Consider the following 18,839-nt stretch of genomic DNA (forward strand, 5'->3'; position numbering starts at 1 on the left):
AGGAACGGTTCCAAGCGGAGTGATTGGCCCATCAGTGCCTCTTCGGCTCTATTAGTTTGCTGCTGCTGGGCAAGGACACCTGTTCTCCGGGTGCCTGCTCCCGTTCCCCCAGCGTTTTAGTGAGAATGGCCCCCAAGTGTCTGTCTCGGTGTGGTGACTTCAGTGAGCCAACAAATAACTGTGTTGAAAGCACAAGACTAGAGAGTAACAGTAATCGGAAGCAGCGGCAGCAGCTAGTTCACTATTTGCTTACTTGGTGTCAAGGCCTGGGTTGGGCGTGTTGCAGTCTTAATTTCGCCCAACAGTCCGTGAAAACATACTTTATTATCCCCATCTGGCAGATAAGGGGACAGGGCTTAAAGGATGTAGGTAACCTGTTCAGGTGCCCAAAGCCGCAAATCCAAAACTGCCAGGTAGGGGTTTAATCCAGGCCTGTTAACTCCAAAGCCTGCTGACGGTTATACTGCCCTGCTGCAGGGTGCAGGGGTACAGAGACGTCTAAGCCATGGTTACCATCAAAGAATCAATAATTAGAACGATGAGGATGGTGGCAGCTACTGTTTGTTGAGCACCTGCTTTGAGCCAGGCGCAGTACCAGGCCCTGTAGTCACTCTTAGGTCACAAGGGCAGAAATTCCTCATGCCAGCCCAAACTCCTTAATGAGCTGGGTGGAGCGGGGGCTGGTGGTGACTTTTTGAATAAGAGAGGTGGACACAGAGACAGAGCTGACGAGAAACCAAGAAGACCCATCTGTGCATAGTTGGGCTTCCCAAAGTGTGGGCCGGGATTCCAGGCAACTCCATTCTCCTATTTTGGAATATTTCCATTAGCGCAAATGTGGTTCATAGAGTGAAGCTTAGAAAATGTTGTTTCTATAACACTACCTCAAATTTGCACAATACTTATTAGTCTCAAATGCCACCCTGCCATATTTCTTTTAATTTTTTTTTTAATTTTTTTTTTCAACGTTTATTTATTTTTGGGACAGAGAGAGACAGAGCATGAACGGGGGAGGGGCAGAGAGAGGGAGACACAGAATCGGAAACAGACTCCAGGCTCTGAGCCATCAGCCCAGAGCCCGACGCAGGGCTCGAACTCACGGACCACGAGATCGTGACCTGGCTGAAGTCGGACGCCCAACCGACTGCGCCACCCAGGCGCCCCTCTTTTAATTTTTTTAATGTTTATTTTTGAGAGAAAGAGAGAGAGAGCGTGCGGGCAGAGAGAGAGGGAGACACAGAATGTGAAGCAGGCTCCAGGCTCTGAGCTGTCAGCACAGAGCCCGATGCGGGGCTCGAACCCATGAACCACGAGATTATGACCCTCTCTGCCACTCCTCCACTCGCACTCTATGTCTCTGTCTCTTGCTCTCTCCAAAATAAACATTTAAAAAAATTTTTTTAAAACAACAATAAGCATTTATTCCTCAAAAAACATCTTTTTTAATGTTTATTTTGAAGAGAGAACAAGAGAGAGAGTACAAGCAGGGGAGGGGCAGAGAGGGAGACATAGGATCTGAAGCAGGCTCCAGGCTCTGAGCTGTCAGCACAGAGCCCAATGCGGGGCCCGAAGCCATGAATGGTGAGACCATGACCTGAGCCAAAGTCAGACAGACGCTCAACCAACTGAGCCACCCAGGCTCCCCATTCCTCAAAAGTTTTGAGTCAAATTTTTGGGAATAGCTTGGGCACTTCTGCCCCTGGGTCTTTGGTGAGATTCTCAAGATACCACAGGGCTGCAGTCACCTGAAGGCTTGACTGAGTCGGAAGGGTCCACTTCCAAGGTGGTTCACTCACTTAACATGGCTGTCAAGGGGGTTGGAGGGAGGCCTCAGATCCTTGCCATATGAGCCTGCCCACATGCTGTTTGACTGAATGTCCTCACAGCATGATGGCTGGGTACCTCCAGAGTGAGTGAGCTGAGAAAGAGAGACAGAAATGACAGAAGGTAGCCTTCCTATGACCTCACCTCAGACGGCACAGAGCAGCATTTAGCAGTGACTTAGTCACTAAATCCAGTTCCCATTCAAGGGGTGGGAATTTAGACCCCACCTTTTAAAGAGAGAAGAGTCGGGGTGCCTGGGTGGCTCAGTTGGTTAAGCGTCTGGCTTCAACTCAGGTCACGATCTCGCGGTCCATGAGTTCGAGCCCCGCGTCAGGCTCTGGGCTGATGGCTCAGAGCCTGGAGCCTGCTTCGGATTCTGTGTCTCCCTCTCTCTCTGCCCCTCCCCCGTTCATGCTCTGTCTCTGTCTCAAAAATAAATAAACGTTAAAAAAAAATTAAAATAAAGAGAAGAGTCAAAGAATTTGTGAACATATTTTATTTTTTATTTTTTTCCAGCACTCATTCAGTAGATCTTTATATTTTTTCAATATATGAAATTTATTGTCAAATTGGTTTCCATACAACACCCAGTGCTCATCCCAAAAGGTGCCCTCCTCGATACCCATCACCCACCCTCCCCTCCCTCCCACCCCCCGTCAACCCTCAGTTTTGTGAACATATTTTAAAACTACCATAGCCAGGAAAACAAACCATTCTAGATATTTCAAACACACACACACGCAAAGGTTATACAAGCAATTGGTGCTCACCACTGGTGGGGCTCGCGGTGGTGAAGGTCAGGGCCAGGGGGGAATCGCACCACTAGCTCTCAGGTTACTTTACCACAGTTGCTTTCCATAGATTCAAAGTTGCTGCTGCCACTCAGTCAGGAAACTTCGGGAAGCCACTGCTGGGGTCACTACAGCCCCATGGCCCCAAGCCTGACTGGTGGGGAGTATGGACTCCAACATTCAGCCTGCATGTCTGCTGCTGCAGAGGAGAAAAGCATGGCTTCCGCCTCCTTCCCGCCTTCTAAATCTCACACAGGTACGCTTTATTGGCAGAATTCTGTTGCCGAGGGAATCTGTGAACTATGGTTCGTGGGTTTCCAGGACCTGCAAAGAAGGGGCTAGAAATGGGTGTCAAGAGCCAACCAACATTATCCAGCAAACCCCTCCTGATGGGTGGGTGTTCAAAGGCTTTGTAAAAGGGGGGTGGTGTCCACATGGAGTAACCTGGTGGTCGTGTTTCTAAGTCAGAAACCCTGAAAGGTGTCATTCTAGCTGGGCAGCAGGTGAGGTGCTGGATGCTGACGACATACACTCATTCCCAGAGGTGACTGGAGAAGCGCCTGGAGTTGATTCTTAGTTTCATCTCTGGAACGTTCTCACTGGAATTAAAGCTGGATGGACTATTGGCAATGCGGTATCTGAGAAAACATAGCCCCCATTCAAAAGGGCTGCCAGAGAAAAGATCTCCACAGGGAAACATGATTTCTCAAAATATAGCCTTTGGACCTCTATACGCAAACATCCCTGGGATGCTTACTTAAAAAGCTGATCCTGAAAATAATTTAATTTCAAAGGCTGTTGGGGCACCTGGCTGGTTCAGTCAGTTGAGCGACCGACTTCGGCTCAGGTCATGATCTCACGGTTCTTGGGTTTGAGCCCCACGTCGGGCTCTGTGCTGACAGCTCGGAGCCTGGAGCCCGCTTTGGAGTCTGTGTCTTCCTCGCTCTCTGGCCCTCCCCCACCCCCCTGCTTGCACCCTGCCTCTCTCTCAAAACAAAATATTAAAAAAAAAAAATTAAAAGGCTGATCCCGCACACCTCCCCTGATGAAGATAAACAAAAGCAGACACTACTTAAAGTAATCCAGACAGAGTTCAGTCAGTAACATAGTATTGCAGTGCCGTAGGGGAAAGGGTTCATCGTGAGCAGGCACCCAACTGGGAGTATTACAGAGGTGATGGGGTATTTCACAGGGAGAATGAGGGACTAGGGAAGGGAATGAGTGGGGGCTCTATAATCAGAAGTGAAAGATGACAAAAAGCAGGAAGGGACGCTGGCCCATAGGAGACCCATCTGGCTTTGCTGACACTTCTCAGAGTTAAGCTCCTGCCCTCTCACAGAAGCTGGGAGACAGGGGCCCGATCTTCAGGCGTCGGCTGGACTAAGCAGCCAATCCTTTAGACAGCCGGGAGTTTTGCAGGCAGGCACTTTAAGGGAGGCTAGAGTCCTACTAGGGATGCGGCCACGAGCTGCCAGCAACCATGCCCGTGGTTGTTCAAGTCTTCACAGGCCAAGCAAGGTTGAATCAAGAAGAGGGCTCGGAGGAGCCTGGCGAGCATTTGGAGAAAGAATCTGTCACCCTCCGAACCCACATGCCCACCCCTCCTGAGCCCATCCCCCAAACAGAGGGACCACTTCGACAGGCCTTTTTATGCTCACCAAACTACTGAAGTAGGACAAGGCGGACGGGGAGGTGGGGAAAGCAGAGGTTCTCCGGCTTCTTCAGGGCTGGAGGTCAGCAGGGATCTGCGAGCGGGAGACGAAGGGCAGAGCAGATTGAGGATGACCAGGAGGCTCCACTGGATTCTTAACCTGGGAGTCCCGACTGGTCATGCTGGCGGGCTCCTGCCCCCACGGAGGTCAGGGCCTCTCAGTCCTGAGGAGCACCAGGCACGACCAGCTCTGGCTCCTGTGGTCCTGGTGGGGGTATGTTGTTGAGACCTGGGGGATGGCGTGGAGCACCAGCTGGGGGGCGGGAGCACACTCATTCAAGAAGAAGAAAAGTCCCGAGGCCCGAAGCAGAGGCAGGAATGGTGCTTAGGCTGCCTGTGTTCCAGGGCAGTGGCAGAGAGCGGTCTGGCGCCACCCTGTGGAGGAAATGAAGATTTCAACAGTACAAAGGCCTCATCTGGATGAGGGCTACACCCCAGGGTGGTAGAGCAGGAAAACAGAAGGAGCCTGGCTCCCTGACATAAGAGCCACCGAACCAGCCCCAGATCCAGTACTTAACCGGATTATCATATGAGAGATCAAGAAGCTGCTTCTTAAAAAAATTTCTTTTCAATGTTGACTCATTTTTGAGAGACAGAGACAGAGCATGAGCGGGGGAGGGGCAGAGAGAGAGGGAGACACAGAATGTGAAGCAGGCTCCAGGCTCCGAGCCGTCCGCACACAGCCCGACCCAGGGCTCGAACCCATGAACGGCAAGATCATGACCTGAGCCGAAGTCAGACACCTGACCGACTGAGCCACCCGGGTGCCCCCAAGAAGCTGTTTTTTTTTTGTTTTTTTTTTTTTCAACGTTTATTTATTTTTGGGACAGAGAGAGACAGAGCATGAACGGGGGAGGGGCAGAGAGAGAGGGAGACACAGAATCGGAAACAGGCTCCAGGCTCCAGGCTCTGAGCCATCAGCCCAGAGCCCGACGCGGGGCTCGAACTCACGGACCGCGAGATCGTGACCTGGCTGAAGTCGGACGCTTAACCGACTGCGCCACCCAGGCGCCCCAAGCTGTTTTTTAATTTAACCCACTGTTGGGGCGCCTGGATGGCTCAGTCGGTTAGGTGTCCGACTTCAGCTCAGGTCAGGATCTCACCGTTTGTGGGTTCAAGCCCCACATCGGGCTCTGTGCTGACAGCTCAGAGCCTGGAGCCCGCTTCGGACTCTGTGTCTCCCTCTCTCTCTGCCCTTCCCCCACTCAATCTCTGTCTCTATCTCAAAAAGAAATAAACACTTAAAACCAAAAAGAATTAAAGGGCGCCTGGGTGGCTCAGTCGGTTAAGCATCCAACTTCAGCTCAGGTCATGATCTCGCGGTTCGTGAGTTTGAGTCCCACGTCGGGTTCTGTGCTGTCAGCCTGTCAGCGCAGAGCCCGCTTTGGATCCTCTGCCCCACTCTCTCTGCCCCTCCCCCGCCTGCACTCCCCCCCCCCGAAAAAAAGGATTAAAAAAAAAAGAATTAAAAAAAATTCACTTAACCCACTGTTGTGTCGGGTCTCTACTGCAGCAGCTGAACCTGTACGTAACCTGATAACGGAGGGAGTCCATGTATCTGTTATCTTTTGCCACAACAGTGCTAACTAATAAACCATCCTCAAAACTCAGGAGGCTGGGAAACCGATTCTCACAGGTTGGCCGTTACCGCTGTACTTTAATGCCCTGCTGGCTGGATCGGCGCGGCTTCTCGCTGCTGGTCCTGTCTCCCTGCGTTGCTGCCGGGACCCAGGCTGAAGAGGCAGCGGCTACCCAAGAGAAGCGGAAGAGAGCAAGCACTCTTGCTCTCTTCGAGCCTAAGCACGGAGCCTCTTCGAGCCTAAGCACGGAACCAGCCCCAAGCCCCAAGCCAGGGATGGGAAAGTACACTGTGGCCACGAGGAGACACAGCAGGAGCGGGGTTGCGGGGAGGGCCCATAATTCTCTCTCCCAGAATGTGACAGAGTCGTGGGTTAGAGGCTACGACACGGTGGCCCTGCTCTTCTAGGCGTCACCTACGAATGGCGCGGAGTGAAAGATAGCGTCCGTCCATGTGAAGACTCAACCGCAGTTCTCTGTTAGGTCAGGAGCCCTGACAAGACAAGAATCACATCTCCTTCCTCTTCCCAACGCCTAGTGCCAGACCCTGCCCTCAGGGCTGACTCGGGGATATTACTGGGTGAATCTGAGACCATTTCTTCACTCTCTGCATAGGATTCCTTATGTAATACAGACTGACCTCCTAAAGGTCAGCACACAGTGCTATGTGTTTGCCCCCAAAGCTGCAAAGGGACCGTGCCATTGGGAACTGAGATGTGTACCTAGGTCTGTCTACACCGCATCCTGGATCCACTGCCTCCCAGAGGGACCTCCAGAAGAAAGGACTTCTACAAGTTTAATATCGCAGACTCCACACTCCAAAGGAGAACCGCTTGAAGAGAGCCATGGTTGACGCTAAGGAATGCCACCATCACCACAGAATTCCAGGCACCGGGCATGTGGGTAGAAAGTATATTTTAGGGCAGTGACTCATGGTAAGTCGTTTCCTCCAGACCCTAAAACGGACTATTCCACGTCAAGCTGTCTCAGGCTCAGGCTGATAACAGGGCAGCCACAGGGGACCTAATGGGAGCTGCGTTGTCACGGTCCAAGTCTGTACACACCGCTTGTATAACCTGCCCAAGTTCGCAAAGACAATGTATCAGTCGCCGCTCTTTATGCTCCAAGTGAAAGAAATCCAACTAAAATATGCTTAAACCAAAAATGTCATACAGTGTATCGGCTCACATAACCGGGAAGCCTAAGATCTTAAAGCTGGCCGCATCTAGCGCTCAAACGTCATTCTCTCCGCAGCTGTCCCTCAGTTGTGCTTTCCTCCATGATGGCTTCAGGCTTCAGGATGCATGCCCCAAGACTGCAAAGATAGTCGTTAGTAACTCCAACTCTCCACTGAGGTTGAGCAAGCCTCATAAAGGAAAGCCAGTCTTCAAAAAGCCTCTGATTGGTCTGCTTGGACCCTGTATCTGGTAGGAGGAGACCCTGATTGGCCAGCCATGGCCACGTGCACCTGCAAGGTGGGCCTTAAACCAGTACTTAAGTCTCTGCTAGGGCACAGGAACTGAATAGAAAGTCAAGAGAGGGGTTGTCTCACGGCAAGTTGAGGGGGTGAGGTGACAAATGGAAGACCAGACATTGAGGCTAGATTGAACTAACCCTAAGCCTAAACTTTGAACAGGCTTTCACACGTTCATAGATGCTATTGCGAGTAAAACACAAATTCACTTAAGAGCAGGAGTGCCTTCATAGTAACTTTTGGTCTTTCTGTATTTTTTGTCCCAATTAATAGATATCGAAAGGATACCTACGATCACGAGCAGGTCCAAAGACCATTCTATTTTTTAATATTAGAAAGGGATTCTTAACTGCAGATTAAGAGAGAGAGTGAAGAAAGCAAGAAGAGAAGGGAGCCAGGAAAAGCCCAGCCCAGGAAGCAGCGAAGGAAGGTTCCAGGACAGCAGCGTAGGACAGGTCAAGGAGGTAGCCGAGGGGAATGGCACTAACTGTCATGCCAGAGCACTGGAGCGGAGTGGAGGAGTGATCGTGGCGGGCAGCACAGAAAGAGAAGGAGAAGAAATTAAACCCCGGGGGGTCGGGGGACAGAAACGAGTGCCATCGGACTACATGAGTAAGCTCTGCGGTGAACAATACTTGCCTAGTCACAATTCTGCAACCACTGTCACTCGTGGGGCAAGAGTGACAAAAGTAAACCCCAAGAATGGAATGGGTGGGGGGTGTTAAAGACCTAACTCCTTGCCTGTGTTGCCAGGACGTCCACAGACAGTGTCTAAAATGCATGAATCAGAGCACCTGGGTGGCTCAGTCGGTTGAGCGTCTGACGTCAGCTCAGGTCACGATTTCACGGTTCTTGGGTTCGAGCCCCGCATCGGGCTTTGTGTTGACGGTGCAGAGCCTGCTTGGGATTCTCTCTCTCCTTCTCTCTCTTTCAAAAAAAAAAATTTTTTTTTTAAATCTTTTAAATGGAAGAATTAAGAGCTAGAAACACAAGACAGGTGGAGATAAGCACCCGAAGACCCAGCGAGAGGTAAGGAGGACCGAGGACTGGTGAGCTGGCCCAGGAGGGTGGGGATGGTCGAGGCAAGAGGCTGCTGCGGGTCATTCTGTTTCCTCACCATTTCATTTCGTACTATTTGAACTGTAAACTACGTGTGATAACATTTGGGAGGCTTACAGAGTCCATTCTTTTGTCAACTGCACCTCAAAGCTGTATTTGTGTCCAACTTCATTGAGATAGAATTGACAAATCATTTTTACGAACCCTTTAAATCCATTTCTTCAAGTAGAGTGGGAGGAACCAGCTTCCTGCAACAGAAGCCATGAGAACATTACCTATTCCGGTTTCAAAAGAAATGGTGGCATTAGTCCTACTTAGATGATTTCGGTCAGAGACCAAGTAAGGATACATCTGGGGTTCCAACAAGAGAGGCTCTCACTCCAGTGCTCAAAGACCAGTTAGAAAACGGAGATCTGACTGGACTGGGTAGGTACAAATTAGCCAAAACTGTAATAATAATAATAATAATAATAATAATAATAATAATAATATAGCTAGTTATCCTCAAGTGCTTACTTCAGACCAGAAACCGTCCTGAGGATATTATCTTCTTTAATCCTCACGGCAACTGATATTTTCCCCAATTTACAGATGAGGAACTGAGGCTCAGATAGTTTGGGGAACTTCCCGGAAGTCACACACTCTGGCCCCTCTGCCTGAGGCGAAGGGGCCTCAGAGTGTTGTGATTTACTTCTCTTTTCTAACCACCAATCAAACTTAGAAGTTTCTATCTCTGGTGCCATCTCGAGGGGCCTATGAAAACCACTGACTGTGGCAGTGGTCTCAGGCCCACACTTGCTGGGTTGTGCTGGGCCCCGCGCTGTCTTAGGGAAGGCCTAGAAAACGGTATGGGGTAGAGCCGGTATTCAAACCTAAGCATTCCTGGCTCCAAAGCCCACTTGCTCGGCCACTGAATTATGCTAGTTCTCCAGCTAGAATCAGAGCTGGGTGAGGATCCCACCCGTAGTAATTATGAGTTGTATGGCCTTGGGCCCCCAAGTTCCTTAACCTCTCTTAAGCCTGTTTTATCATCTATGCCATGGGCATAACAATGGTGCTTACCTTCAGGGTGGTTGCTAAGGATAAATCAAAATTCCTATCTGGCAACTAGGAGCCTCTGTTTTCCACACCTGTTAAATCCCTTGCCCTTCAGCTCCTAGGTTAAAGAGAGATCCTCACATTTTCTCACCCTTCAGATCCACGGGTGGGAGGGCAAGAGACAGAAAAGGTCTGGGCCAAGGCTAAATGCTTGGGCCTCATCCCAGAGTGACTCTCCAGGGCAGGGGCGGGGTTCAGGAATCGACACCTTAGACCCCCGAGAAGTTCAGATGCCTGCAGTTCTCCTGCCTGGCTTTGAATGACTATGCCTAGTGCTTGACTCTGACAGACCAGTGCCTTTGTGAGCGTCTGAGCCCTTCCTGCGCTGGCCTCCAGCTCTGTCTGTGCCTCCTCCCTTTCCCCATTGCCCAATCTGTCTTTATCTCCCCCTTCCATTCTGATCCCCCTCCTCTTACTCTGGCCTTACTTCCTAGCTTCCTCTCCACCTCTCCGTGCACCCTCCCCTGAGCTCAGTCTGCATTCCTACCCACCAGCCGTTTCTCTACCAGTCTCTTCGCCGGCATCGGCATCGCCCTTTCCTGTGTCCACCCGGAAGGCTCAGATAAAAGGTGCTTCCGCCAGGATAACCTTCCAGGCCTCTTCTCTGGCACCATGGCACTTTGCATGTACCTTTATTATTGCTCAAATAACAGGGTAATGGGAGATTTTTTTTTTTTTCCGGCCTCAGACTACCTGGTGGACTCGTGGCCCATGAATGGTGGAAACGTGCGCCAGAGTAAGATGGAGAGAGGAAGACAAGCCCGTCGACTTTGCAGAGGGGCCGAGAGGCCTGAGAAGTAAGAGAAGACCAGGAGACGGGGGCTCCTGAAAAGATAGACAAGAGATTACCATGCGGGGTTCCCACAGCTTTTGCAGACAGCGGCTGCGTACAAATTCATTGGAAGAACTGAGGAATGTTGCTGGCTCCATCTGGGGGAGGGCATGCTTGTATCAAGACACTGATGCTCTTGATGTGCTATAATTATAACCAGAAACACTATCCTTTTGCCCAGGAAGCTGGATTTCCTAGTAAATTCCTTACTTTCCAAGTTGTTTAATGCTAAGATAATGCTTTGCTTCTGTGTCCTTATTTATTTATTTTTAATGTTTATTTACTTTTGAGAGGGAGAGCACATGCGAGGGAGGGGCAGAGAGAGAGAGAGAGAGAGAGAGAGAGAGAGAGAATCCCAAGCAGGCTCTGCACGGTCAGCGCAGAGCCCAATGCAGGGCTGGAACTCACAACTGTGAGATTGTGACCTGAGCCGAAGTCAGACACTTAACCGACCGAGCCACCCCGGCATCCCTCCGTGTCCTTATTTCTAACTTTCTGTTCAACTGTTAACCATACTAAATGTACTCAGATTCATCTAGTCTAAAATCGAGGAGAGGTGGTTCTCGCTCCTAGAGAGAGAATTATTGAAGGGGCAACCCGCACACACTCAGGTGCCACATCTTCAACAGCTGGTTTTATAAATGGAAACAGGCACTGGGACCCCTTCTTCTCCCCTTCCCAGAAAGGCTGATGGAGAGCCTGGCCCAGATCAGTGGAGCTTTCTTCCAAGAACTGTCCCGTTCCCAGACCAGCCCTGTAGACACCCCCAAAGTCCCCCTGAACCTGCAGATAGCAGTACCTCTCCACCCCACTACTCACCCCACACTCAGGCCCTAAGATCCCATTTGACCTAAGCCTGCAGGTATGAAGTGTCCAAAGCACAAGACATCTCTCCCCACCCCCACCAACACACACTCTTGACCTTCTGTTCCGAGTCCATGTGAAAGAGAAATATCAACTCTACCAAGTAAAGGAAACAAACAACTTGCTGGCTAGATGAGAATAACCAGAACCTTAAGCTTCATGCCTGGGGGCTGACGGGTACCTAAAGGTGCTCCCTTGGTGACAGCGGTGATCAAAACCTGTATGCTTTTCCTGAGAACCACCAGGCGGGAAGCACCTACTGCACTGATGCCCTCAGGGAGGCAAAACTAGGGTAGACGTTATTGGTCCGATTTTACAAGTGGGAACCTTCCGGGCAGGAGGCCAACAGACAGCCTCAATGGTAGATAGTGCTGTGCCCAGGCAAGGTCATGAACCCAGAAGGCGGCCGGGATCTAGTGAGACGCAGACACTTCTGGGGGCGGGCAGTAGGACACGTTCCGCCCGACACTGGTGGGCTACCCCGGTGGCCTCGCCTCTTCGTGCGCATCTCGGGTCGCAGAGTCCCCAGCCTCCCAGATCACTCACCTGCTCCGGGGCTGGTGACTTGGGCTTTCCCGAGCGGTGGCCCCGCCCCGAGGCTCCGCCGGCCCTGCGATTGGCTCCGCGGTCCGGGGGCGGGGCCGGACGCCGAACCAACGTGATGGCGTCCGGCGCCGCGAGCGCCGTTTCCTGTTGTCGCTGGCCGGGAGGCCGCAGCGCCTGGTCGGAGGCTTAGGGGCTGCCGTGGCCAGGAGTGCCCCGCGCCCCGTCCCCGCTCCCTCTGGTGAGTTAGGGGTCAGAGGGCGAGGAGGGTGAGAAGGGACGGCGGGGCCGAGACGAGAACGGGCGATGGGTCACCAGCCCTGTCCGTGATCGCAAACCCTTGGTTGCTTTGAAACTGTCCTGCTTCAGAGCCTTTTCCCTTCCCCGCCTGAGCCCCGCACCCTACCCCACTCGGACCCGAGCCTTCAGCCCAAACAGCCAGTGCTGACCCGTCCCCTTCCTCTTCTTCACCCGTGACCCGAGCCCAGCCCTTACCCTCACCCCTTCACCACTGGTCTTGCGTAAGTGCAGCCACACTCGACCCCACGGCAGCCCACTTCCAACCCCTAGGACAGCCACTTCCCTCCGCCTCCCTCTGACGCATCTCATTCTCACCCCTCAACCCCTTTGGCGATCCCAGTGCTCCACGCAGACCTCCTCGAACCCCCCCTCCCCCCTCCCCGTCTTTCTGGCTTACCCCTTTTCAGGCTCAGCTTTCTTATCCCAGCCCCCCTGCTCAGCCCCCCAAGGTCTGCTCAGCCAAAACACCCACCTCCCCCCACTCATTTAATACCTACCACCACAGTAGATGCCCTATTGCGCTTACCCCCCTCTTCTTGATAACTCTGATCTCAGCCCTATCTCAAGTCTTGTATGTATCTTCTTGTCCTCGCCCACTCAACCCCTAACTTCCAAGCCCACCCCGTACTTTCTTTCCATCCCCAGCCAGCCTGAGGACACTTCATTCCTGAGTCTTTGCTAAACCACCCCCCAACTCTTGCTGCCCTAGTTCCCACCACCCCTACCCAATCTTGTTAGACTGACGTCTTCCTATCCCCGTTTCAACTCTTCATCCCAACTCTGCGCCCATTCTTCCCTTGATGTGGTCCCCATTTGATCTGAGAACCTAGTGCAGTCCCCTGCCGACCCCACCTGCTTTCTCAGAGCCAGGCACTTGCCGAACACCTCAATTGATGCAGGGCCTCAGATGGTAAGTAAGTGTGGAGGAGTAGAGATCCTTCTCCCGTGGGTCAAGTGCTTTTCCTGGATGTCAGGTCCCCTGTAGCTGTCCTTAAGGATTGTGTTCCTGGCATCCATATTACATCACTCGCGTTGGCTGCTGGAATGGTAGGTATCATCCAAATACCTGGAAGGTGAGGGACAGCTACTCATTCAGCTGGGGCAGTGGGAGCTTATCACTTCCTTTTGGGTGATGATCTGGAGAAACTCCAGGGGTTCCACTGTGTGGGGTTGGCTGTGGTCACAGAATCATGTCCATGTGTATTGCCCTGCCGCTTAGAAAGGACCCTCACCCAGTGCCCCTCCTGGCCAGAACTGGTTGTAGATTAGTCCCGCTACCGAATGTGCCAGAGGTGACGTTACATGTTGTGAAGAGTAGAGATGAGTGGATCCTGGGGACGCCGAGGCCTCCGTGGAGGCTGTTGAATTGCTTCCTCTTTTGGCAGGTGCTGGAGCATTGAGTTTTGACCATTTTGATTACCCATGAACACAGAGAGTCAAGTTATCTCAGAGTAGCTAGACATTCTTGAGGCACCCAGGCTCCATTGTTAACATTTATAATCTCCTGGGATTTGGGGGTGCACCTCCCCTCTAAGTTCTGGTGACCAAACTCCGAAGGATTGGCCATTTGACAGCCATTGTAAAGGACCCCAAAGAAGACCCATTGTCTTTGCTTGCATTTGTAGTCTCACGCCTTCGAGAATCGGATGGCCTTTGACCTTCAATGTCCCCTTCCGTGAAGGTGTGATCTCTGAAGGGTTTCAGCCTGTTGGCAGCTTGGTGTAATGGAAGGAGTTCCACAGTGACCCCACCACTGAAAAGTTGTATACCTCAACCTCTTACGGTCTGCAACGGTCTGAGCCTTTTTATTTTACTCATCTGTTCATTCAGCAAGTATTTCTTGAGCACCACCCTGTGCCGTGCACTGTTTGAAGCATTAGAAATACAATGGTGAATGAGTCAGGCAAAGGTCCTGCTTTCATTCACTCAGAGTTTGGTCCTTGCCAGAATCTTAAGGGACCTGGGACAAGAATATGGGAGAGATGGGTGTTGTTGGATGGAAGGAGGGAGGGAGGAAAGAAAGATACCCAGTGTTCCTAGACTTCACATTTCTGGCCTCCCCCACTAGCCTTTGGACTGGGAATCACGAGCTAGAAGTTGCTTGCCCTCCAGCTGATATTCAGTTGCTTTGCTGCCCTACCCCCCCCCCCCCACACACACACCCATCCCACCCCCCACAGGGCTCTTGTCTAGAAATCCGACTTTCTTCAGGTAGAAGGAGGTGCTGTTTACTCAGCACTCACATGTCTGAAGTATCCGCTGTCTTTCTGAATCAGAAGATAACTTTGTCATTTGTTTCCAACTGAAAACCCTGACTCATCACCTGGTAGAGCAGCTGGAGGGCTTAAACACCGGCCTGTTGTCGTGCATAGCCAGGTGCAGGATCGGAGTCAGGCCGTAGAGACGAGGCTGTCGCGGATGGCGGGGAAGTCTCTCAGAAGAGGAGGTTGCTGTTTACTGATGAACGGAGTGTTTCGAAAGTGGTGAAGCCAGGTTATCCATTTCTTCTTTTAATGTAAGTCTCATCTGAGTCCTTCTCCTCTTTTCGTTCTTCCTTAGTCTCCTGAGGAAGTGAAATTGGATGTTTATAGAAGGCCAGGCAGTATCACGAAGAGAATCAACCACAACGATTCCTTCCTGTGTGTTGGAACGTTTGAGGAGGGACAGCTCGGAAACCTGGCTGCCATGGAAAGGACCTGTGGTCAGCTAGGTGGGGCCACAGATCTGATGGGCAAGATTGTTTCTTGTCAGTGTTAGGCCTTCTTTGATAAGGTGGAGCTTCTGAAGAGTCTGTGAATAATAAGTTTGCCTGAAACTCTTTGAACCAAGGACCTGGGACAGTATGAACTGGCGAAAGGCACAGAGCTTGGAATGAGAAAATTCTGTCCCTCACCTGAGGCGTGTTTCTACTGAGCCTCAGTTTTCTCTTCTGTGAATGAGGGATAATCATCCTTCTCTCACAGGATTGTTTTAAGAATTAAATGAGGATAGAGAATGAGATCCTGTGCCAGAGTGAACCGATACCGAGGGGCAGAGGTAGACGAAGGGTGGCTTAGGAGTTTCCTAAAGGCACACGGCACTCACCTTTTCTGCTCAACTGTATCAGGGATGTTTGAACTCTCTACTTGCTCTCTTTATTCTGGGTCTCCTGAAGACCCACCCCTCTTTTGTTTGCTTCTTGGTGTCAGTGAAGACAGTTCTGAGGATAGAAAGTGAAACCAGTCCCATAGCATGGTAGATGGGGGTCTGGCCCACCCAAGGAGCCTGCTGGAGTGCTGACCTAGCAGTCAGGAGACCCAGAGCCCAGAGATCTCACATCGTAGATGGTCGTGGTCCTGCCTCTGAGCCATTGCCTGCCTTCCTGAGGCGTTCTAGCACCGACAGGCCTATGTAGGGAGCTTTGGTTTCCTGCAAAGAAAGATGTGCCCGGAACTTTGGCCTGACCCCCACGTCTCAGTTCTGTTTTGTGAATTGTCAAGTGGCCATTCTTCTAGGTTTCTCTGCACGGTTGTCCTTTTGTGACGTTCCTGACACTGTTTTAGGTCCCAGTTGTCTCTTGTCTGGCCCTGCTCTGACCTCAGTGTCAGTTTACTTTGTTTTTTCAGCAGATCCTGACTTGGCCAGGACACCCACTTAATGATAAGCCTCCCTCCCTCCAGTGAATATTATTTTCAGTTAATTAGTTGATGAGGCCTCAATGGTCCTCCTCTTCAGATTGCTGAGGCCCAAGCCTTGAGGCCGGCTGAGGGAAGGGCAGTTTTAGGGCTTGAGGCTCTGTCTAGAAGGGCAGGCCCCCGGAATTACCAAAGGGGATTGGATGCCAGGGTCTCAAAGCCAGAGAGCCTGAACTTGGCCTGCAGGGCTGCGTAGGGTAGCCTTGAAGAAACCCAGCCTCTAGGATCAGGCACGGTTTCAGGACCGACTCTGTAGTACGTCCCCTTCTCCCGGTGCCCTGGTGGCCAGAGCATGGAGCTGGTCTCCAGCAAAGGGTCCTGAGGATTCCCGGTGGGTAGGAGCTGGGAAAGTGGTGGAGGGAGAGACAGTGTGATGGGCTGTGGCCAGGGGCTAGTGTTCCTCCTGTCAGTCTGTTGTGCGCTGACCAGAGCTGGTTTCGTGGGGCCCGTCCTCCACACACCTGTCTCCCTTTGCATGTCCTTACTTAGGAAGGTCGGCGCTGGGTCCTGTTCACCCTCTGCCGGATCCAGAGGCCAGGGGTGAATCAGAGCGTCTTTCATCATTTAGGGCCACCCTGCCGTTCTCCATGCCTCGCTGTTCGCCTGTAAACCTTTCCTGCCAGACTCAACCCGATGCTCCCTTGCATCCCGCCACCTGGGCCCCCGGCCGAAGAGCCCTCCTCCCAAGACTCCCCTGCCCCCTCCCCAGCCACCCCTTAGCCCTAGCTCACACCTGCCTCTTCCAGAAGGGTGGATGTCATCCTGGCCGAAGGTGGTAGAGCCCGCCACTGATCAGCCCTGGGATCTTGGGAAGTTCCTTGACCTGGGTCAGCTTTGATTTCGTATCTGTTAGATCTGGATAATAAAAGAGCTCGCCTAGGGTGGTTCCAAGGAATGAATGAAGCAATGTGTGTAAACAGTACAAAATCCATTCAGCATGCCTCCATTTGATAACTTCTTTGGGCCATCGGTTTTTGAGAACAGAGACAGCGATGACCTGTTTTTTGGTGTCCCTCCATGCTCGGCAGTGTGGTCACTAGAGATCTGTTTAGATGGGAATGTGCCTACCCAATCCTGGTCCGTCCAAGTGGCTGGGGCGGTCCAGGCGAGCCAACAGCCCCCCCCCCCGAGGCTCAGGTTGAGGCCCCCCCCACCCCCGACCTAAGCCACCCCCGGGGGGTGGGGGGGAGCCAGTGCCCTGAGGGATTTACCTGTGTACTGACTTCAGGTAGTTGAGCGGACTCATTCAGACAGTGGCCTTTGCCTGTAAGGCTTGGCCACATCCAACCGGGGTAATAGACACCATTTATCCTTAGTACCGTCAGGCCCTGTGCTGGGCATTTTCCACATTCATAACCTCCATTTGAGACGTCTGCCGTGGTGCCCCACCTAGCATGCCTAAGTGGTTAGTGGCAAATCGAGATTCGAACCCGTGTTGTTTCCCTTAGGCGTGTCCCTGTGCTGCTCCAGCTGGACCCTCGTGCCTGGAGGGGAAGCAGCTATGTAGCAAGAGGCCCTCCCTTTGGAAACTTCCTTCGGTTGTGCTTGTCCCCGCCGAGCTGGCAGACATGGGGCTGGCACAGGAGTCAGAGGCTCCGAATGTGAATTGTGAGCCCCTGCTTCCTGGTCCATGTGGGCTCTTGGCACCTCCAGCGGCAGCATCCCCCTCGCACCCTTAGTTCTGTATCCAAATCAGCCCTTCATTCCCTGCTTTTTTGTGCCAGCGTGTGGTGTGGCATACAGAGGCCTTTCCATGCCCTGATTAGGGTGGACCCACCCATGGCACATAGGATTCCCCACCTCCTGAGATCCGAGCCCTCAGATTTCTTCTCTTCCCTTGTTTCCTTCCTTAAAATCCACTCTTGGCTTTTACTTTTGAATTCAGAGGCCTTTGCATTGCAGTTTGAGGAAGATGGGCTGACCCGCTGCCTGCTGGGGGAGGGGGAGAATTGGCTGCGGGTGGGGAGCTGGAACCTGCTCATCTGGCCGCCGCCGTCTGTCTCTGCAGGTGTCATGTGATTCTCCGAGGGAGCTGCAGTGTGAGCGGAAATGCTCTCGGTGGTGGAGAATGGACTGGACCCCCGGGCTGCCATCCCGGTAGGCAGTCGGAGAGGCTCAAGGGTGGGGAAGGGGGCACGGGACAGCCATGTCGTTGGTTTTCCTCACTTTGAAATGAATGAGTACTGTCTGGAAAGCGAGGCCTCGGGTTGAGAAAGAGTTATAGCAGAAGCAGGCTCTGAGGAGATCCTGCCCTTTCTAGAACATCTTCTTGGTGATGGAATGGGAATTGATAAAAAACGACGGATTTTAATACGGGCTGCCTAAAGACCAAGGATTTCTCAAAGGAAGTCATACATATGGGGCGCCTGGGTGGCTCACACGGTTAAGCGTCATGATCGTAAGCGGCTCATGGTCTTACAGTTTGTGAGGTCAAGCCCTGCATTGGGCGCTCTGCTGTCAGAGCAGAGCCTGCTTTGGATCCTCGGTCCGCTCTGTCTCTGCCCCCTCCCCCACAGGCACATACACGTATGCACATTCTCTCTCTCTCTCTCTCAAAAATAAGTAAACATTAAAAGAAGGGGCAGCTGGGTGGCTCAGTCGGTTGAGCATCCGACTTCGGCTCAGGTCATGATCTCACGGCTCATGGGTTGGAGCCCCGCATCGGGCTCTGTGCTGCCAGCTCAGTGCCTGGAGGTTGCTTCATATTCTGGGTCTCCCTCTCTCTCTCTCTGCCCTCTCCCTCTCATGCTGTCTCTCTCTGTCTCTCAAAAATAAATAAACATTAAAAAAAAAGAAAAGAAAAGAAGGCATTAGGGTGGCCTGGGTGGCTCAGACGGTTGAGCGTCCATTTGGCTCAGGTCATGATCTCACGATTTGGGAGTTTGCTGTCACCACCTAGCCCACTTTGAATCCTCTGTCCCCCTCTCTCTTTGCCTCTCTCTCTCTCTCTCTCTCTCTCAAGTCAAATAAGCAAACAATGAAAGAAGTATATGACCCATAAGTCATATGAAAAGATGTCTAACATCAAAAGACTGCATACTGTATGACTTCATTTACACAAAATGTCCAGAATTGGCAAATCCATAAAGAC

At 52.0% G+C, this 18,839-nt stretch overlaps 1 protein-coding gene and 2 long non-coding RNA genes across 16 annotated transcripts in view; 2 read left to right on the forward strand and 1 right to left on the reverse strand.

Annotated features, from left to right (window-relative positions):
• Positions 1-2,473: 2,473 nt before the first annotated feature.
• LOC147571539 (uncharacterized) lies at positions 2,474-13,296 on the reverse strand. 10 transcript variants are annotated; one of them, XR_015247311.1, is made up of 7 exons: positions 11,778-11,876; positions 8,642-8,685; positions 8,173-8,305; positions 7,078-7,219; positions 6,627-6,980; positions 4,274-4,701; positions 3,688-4,162 (listed from the first exon to the last, which is right to left on the reverse strand). It is a non-coding gene; the product is annotated as an uncharacterized LOC147571539 (long non-coding RNA). The 10 variants fall into 10 exon arrangements; XR_015247315.1 differs by lacking the exon at positions 3,688-4,162 and adding an exon at positions 2,474-2,939 and having other exon boundaries at positions 6,627-7,219; XR_015247310.1 differs by lacking the exon at positions 11,778-11,876 and adding an exon at positions 12,927-13,296 and having other exon boundaries at positions 6,627-7,219.
• Positions 7,219-10,604, forward strand: LOC147571540 (uncharacterized). Its single transcript, XR_015247317.1, has 2 exons — positions 7,219-7,379; positions 10,224-10,604. It is a non-coding gene; the product is annotated as an uncharacterized LOC147571540 (long non-coding RNA).
• Positions 11,898-18,839, forward strand: part of LOC147571541 (pleckstrin homology domain-containing family M member 1-like) — a 32,659-nt gene continuing 25,717 nt past the window's right edge. For 2 of the 5 annotated variants that reach the window (XM_086696282.1, XM_086696277.1), the window contains exons 1-2: positions 11,898-12,015; positions 17,757-17,845. In XM_086696282.1, the coding sequence (XP_086552408.1) occupies positions 17,798-17,845 (48 nt within the window). In that variant the 5' untranslated portion in view covers positions 11,898-12,015; positions 17,757-17,797. Of the gene's footprint in view, positions 12,016-13,699; positions 13,868-14,446; positions 14,590-17,332; positions 17,357-17,756; positions 17,846-18,839 lie in introns of those variants that run through there. The other 3 variants (XM_086696279.1, XM_086696280.1, XM_086696281.1) reach the window with 3 other exon arrangements.

The sequence above is a fragment of the Puma concolor genome, unplaced genomic scaffold, assembly GCF_028749965.1.
Source record: "Puma concolor isolate L17-30 unplaced genomic scaffold, mPumCon1.1.hap2 unalloc_scaffold_22, whole genome shotgun sequence".
Classification (NCBI taxonomy): domain Eukaryota; kingdom Metazoa; phylum Chordata; class Mammalia; order Carnivora; family Felidae; genus Puma; species Puma concolor.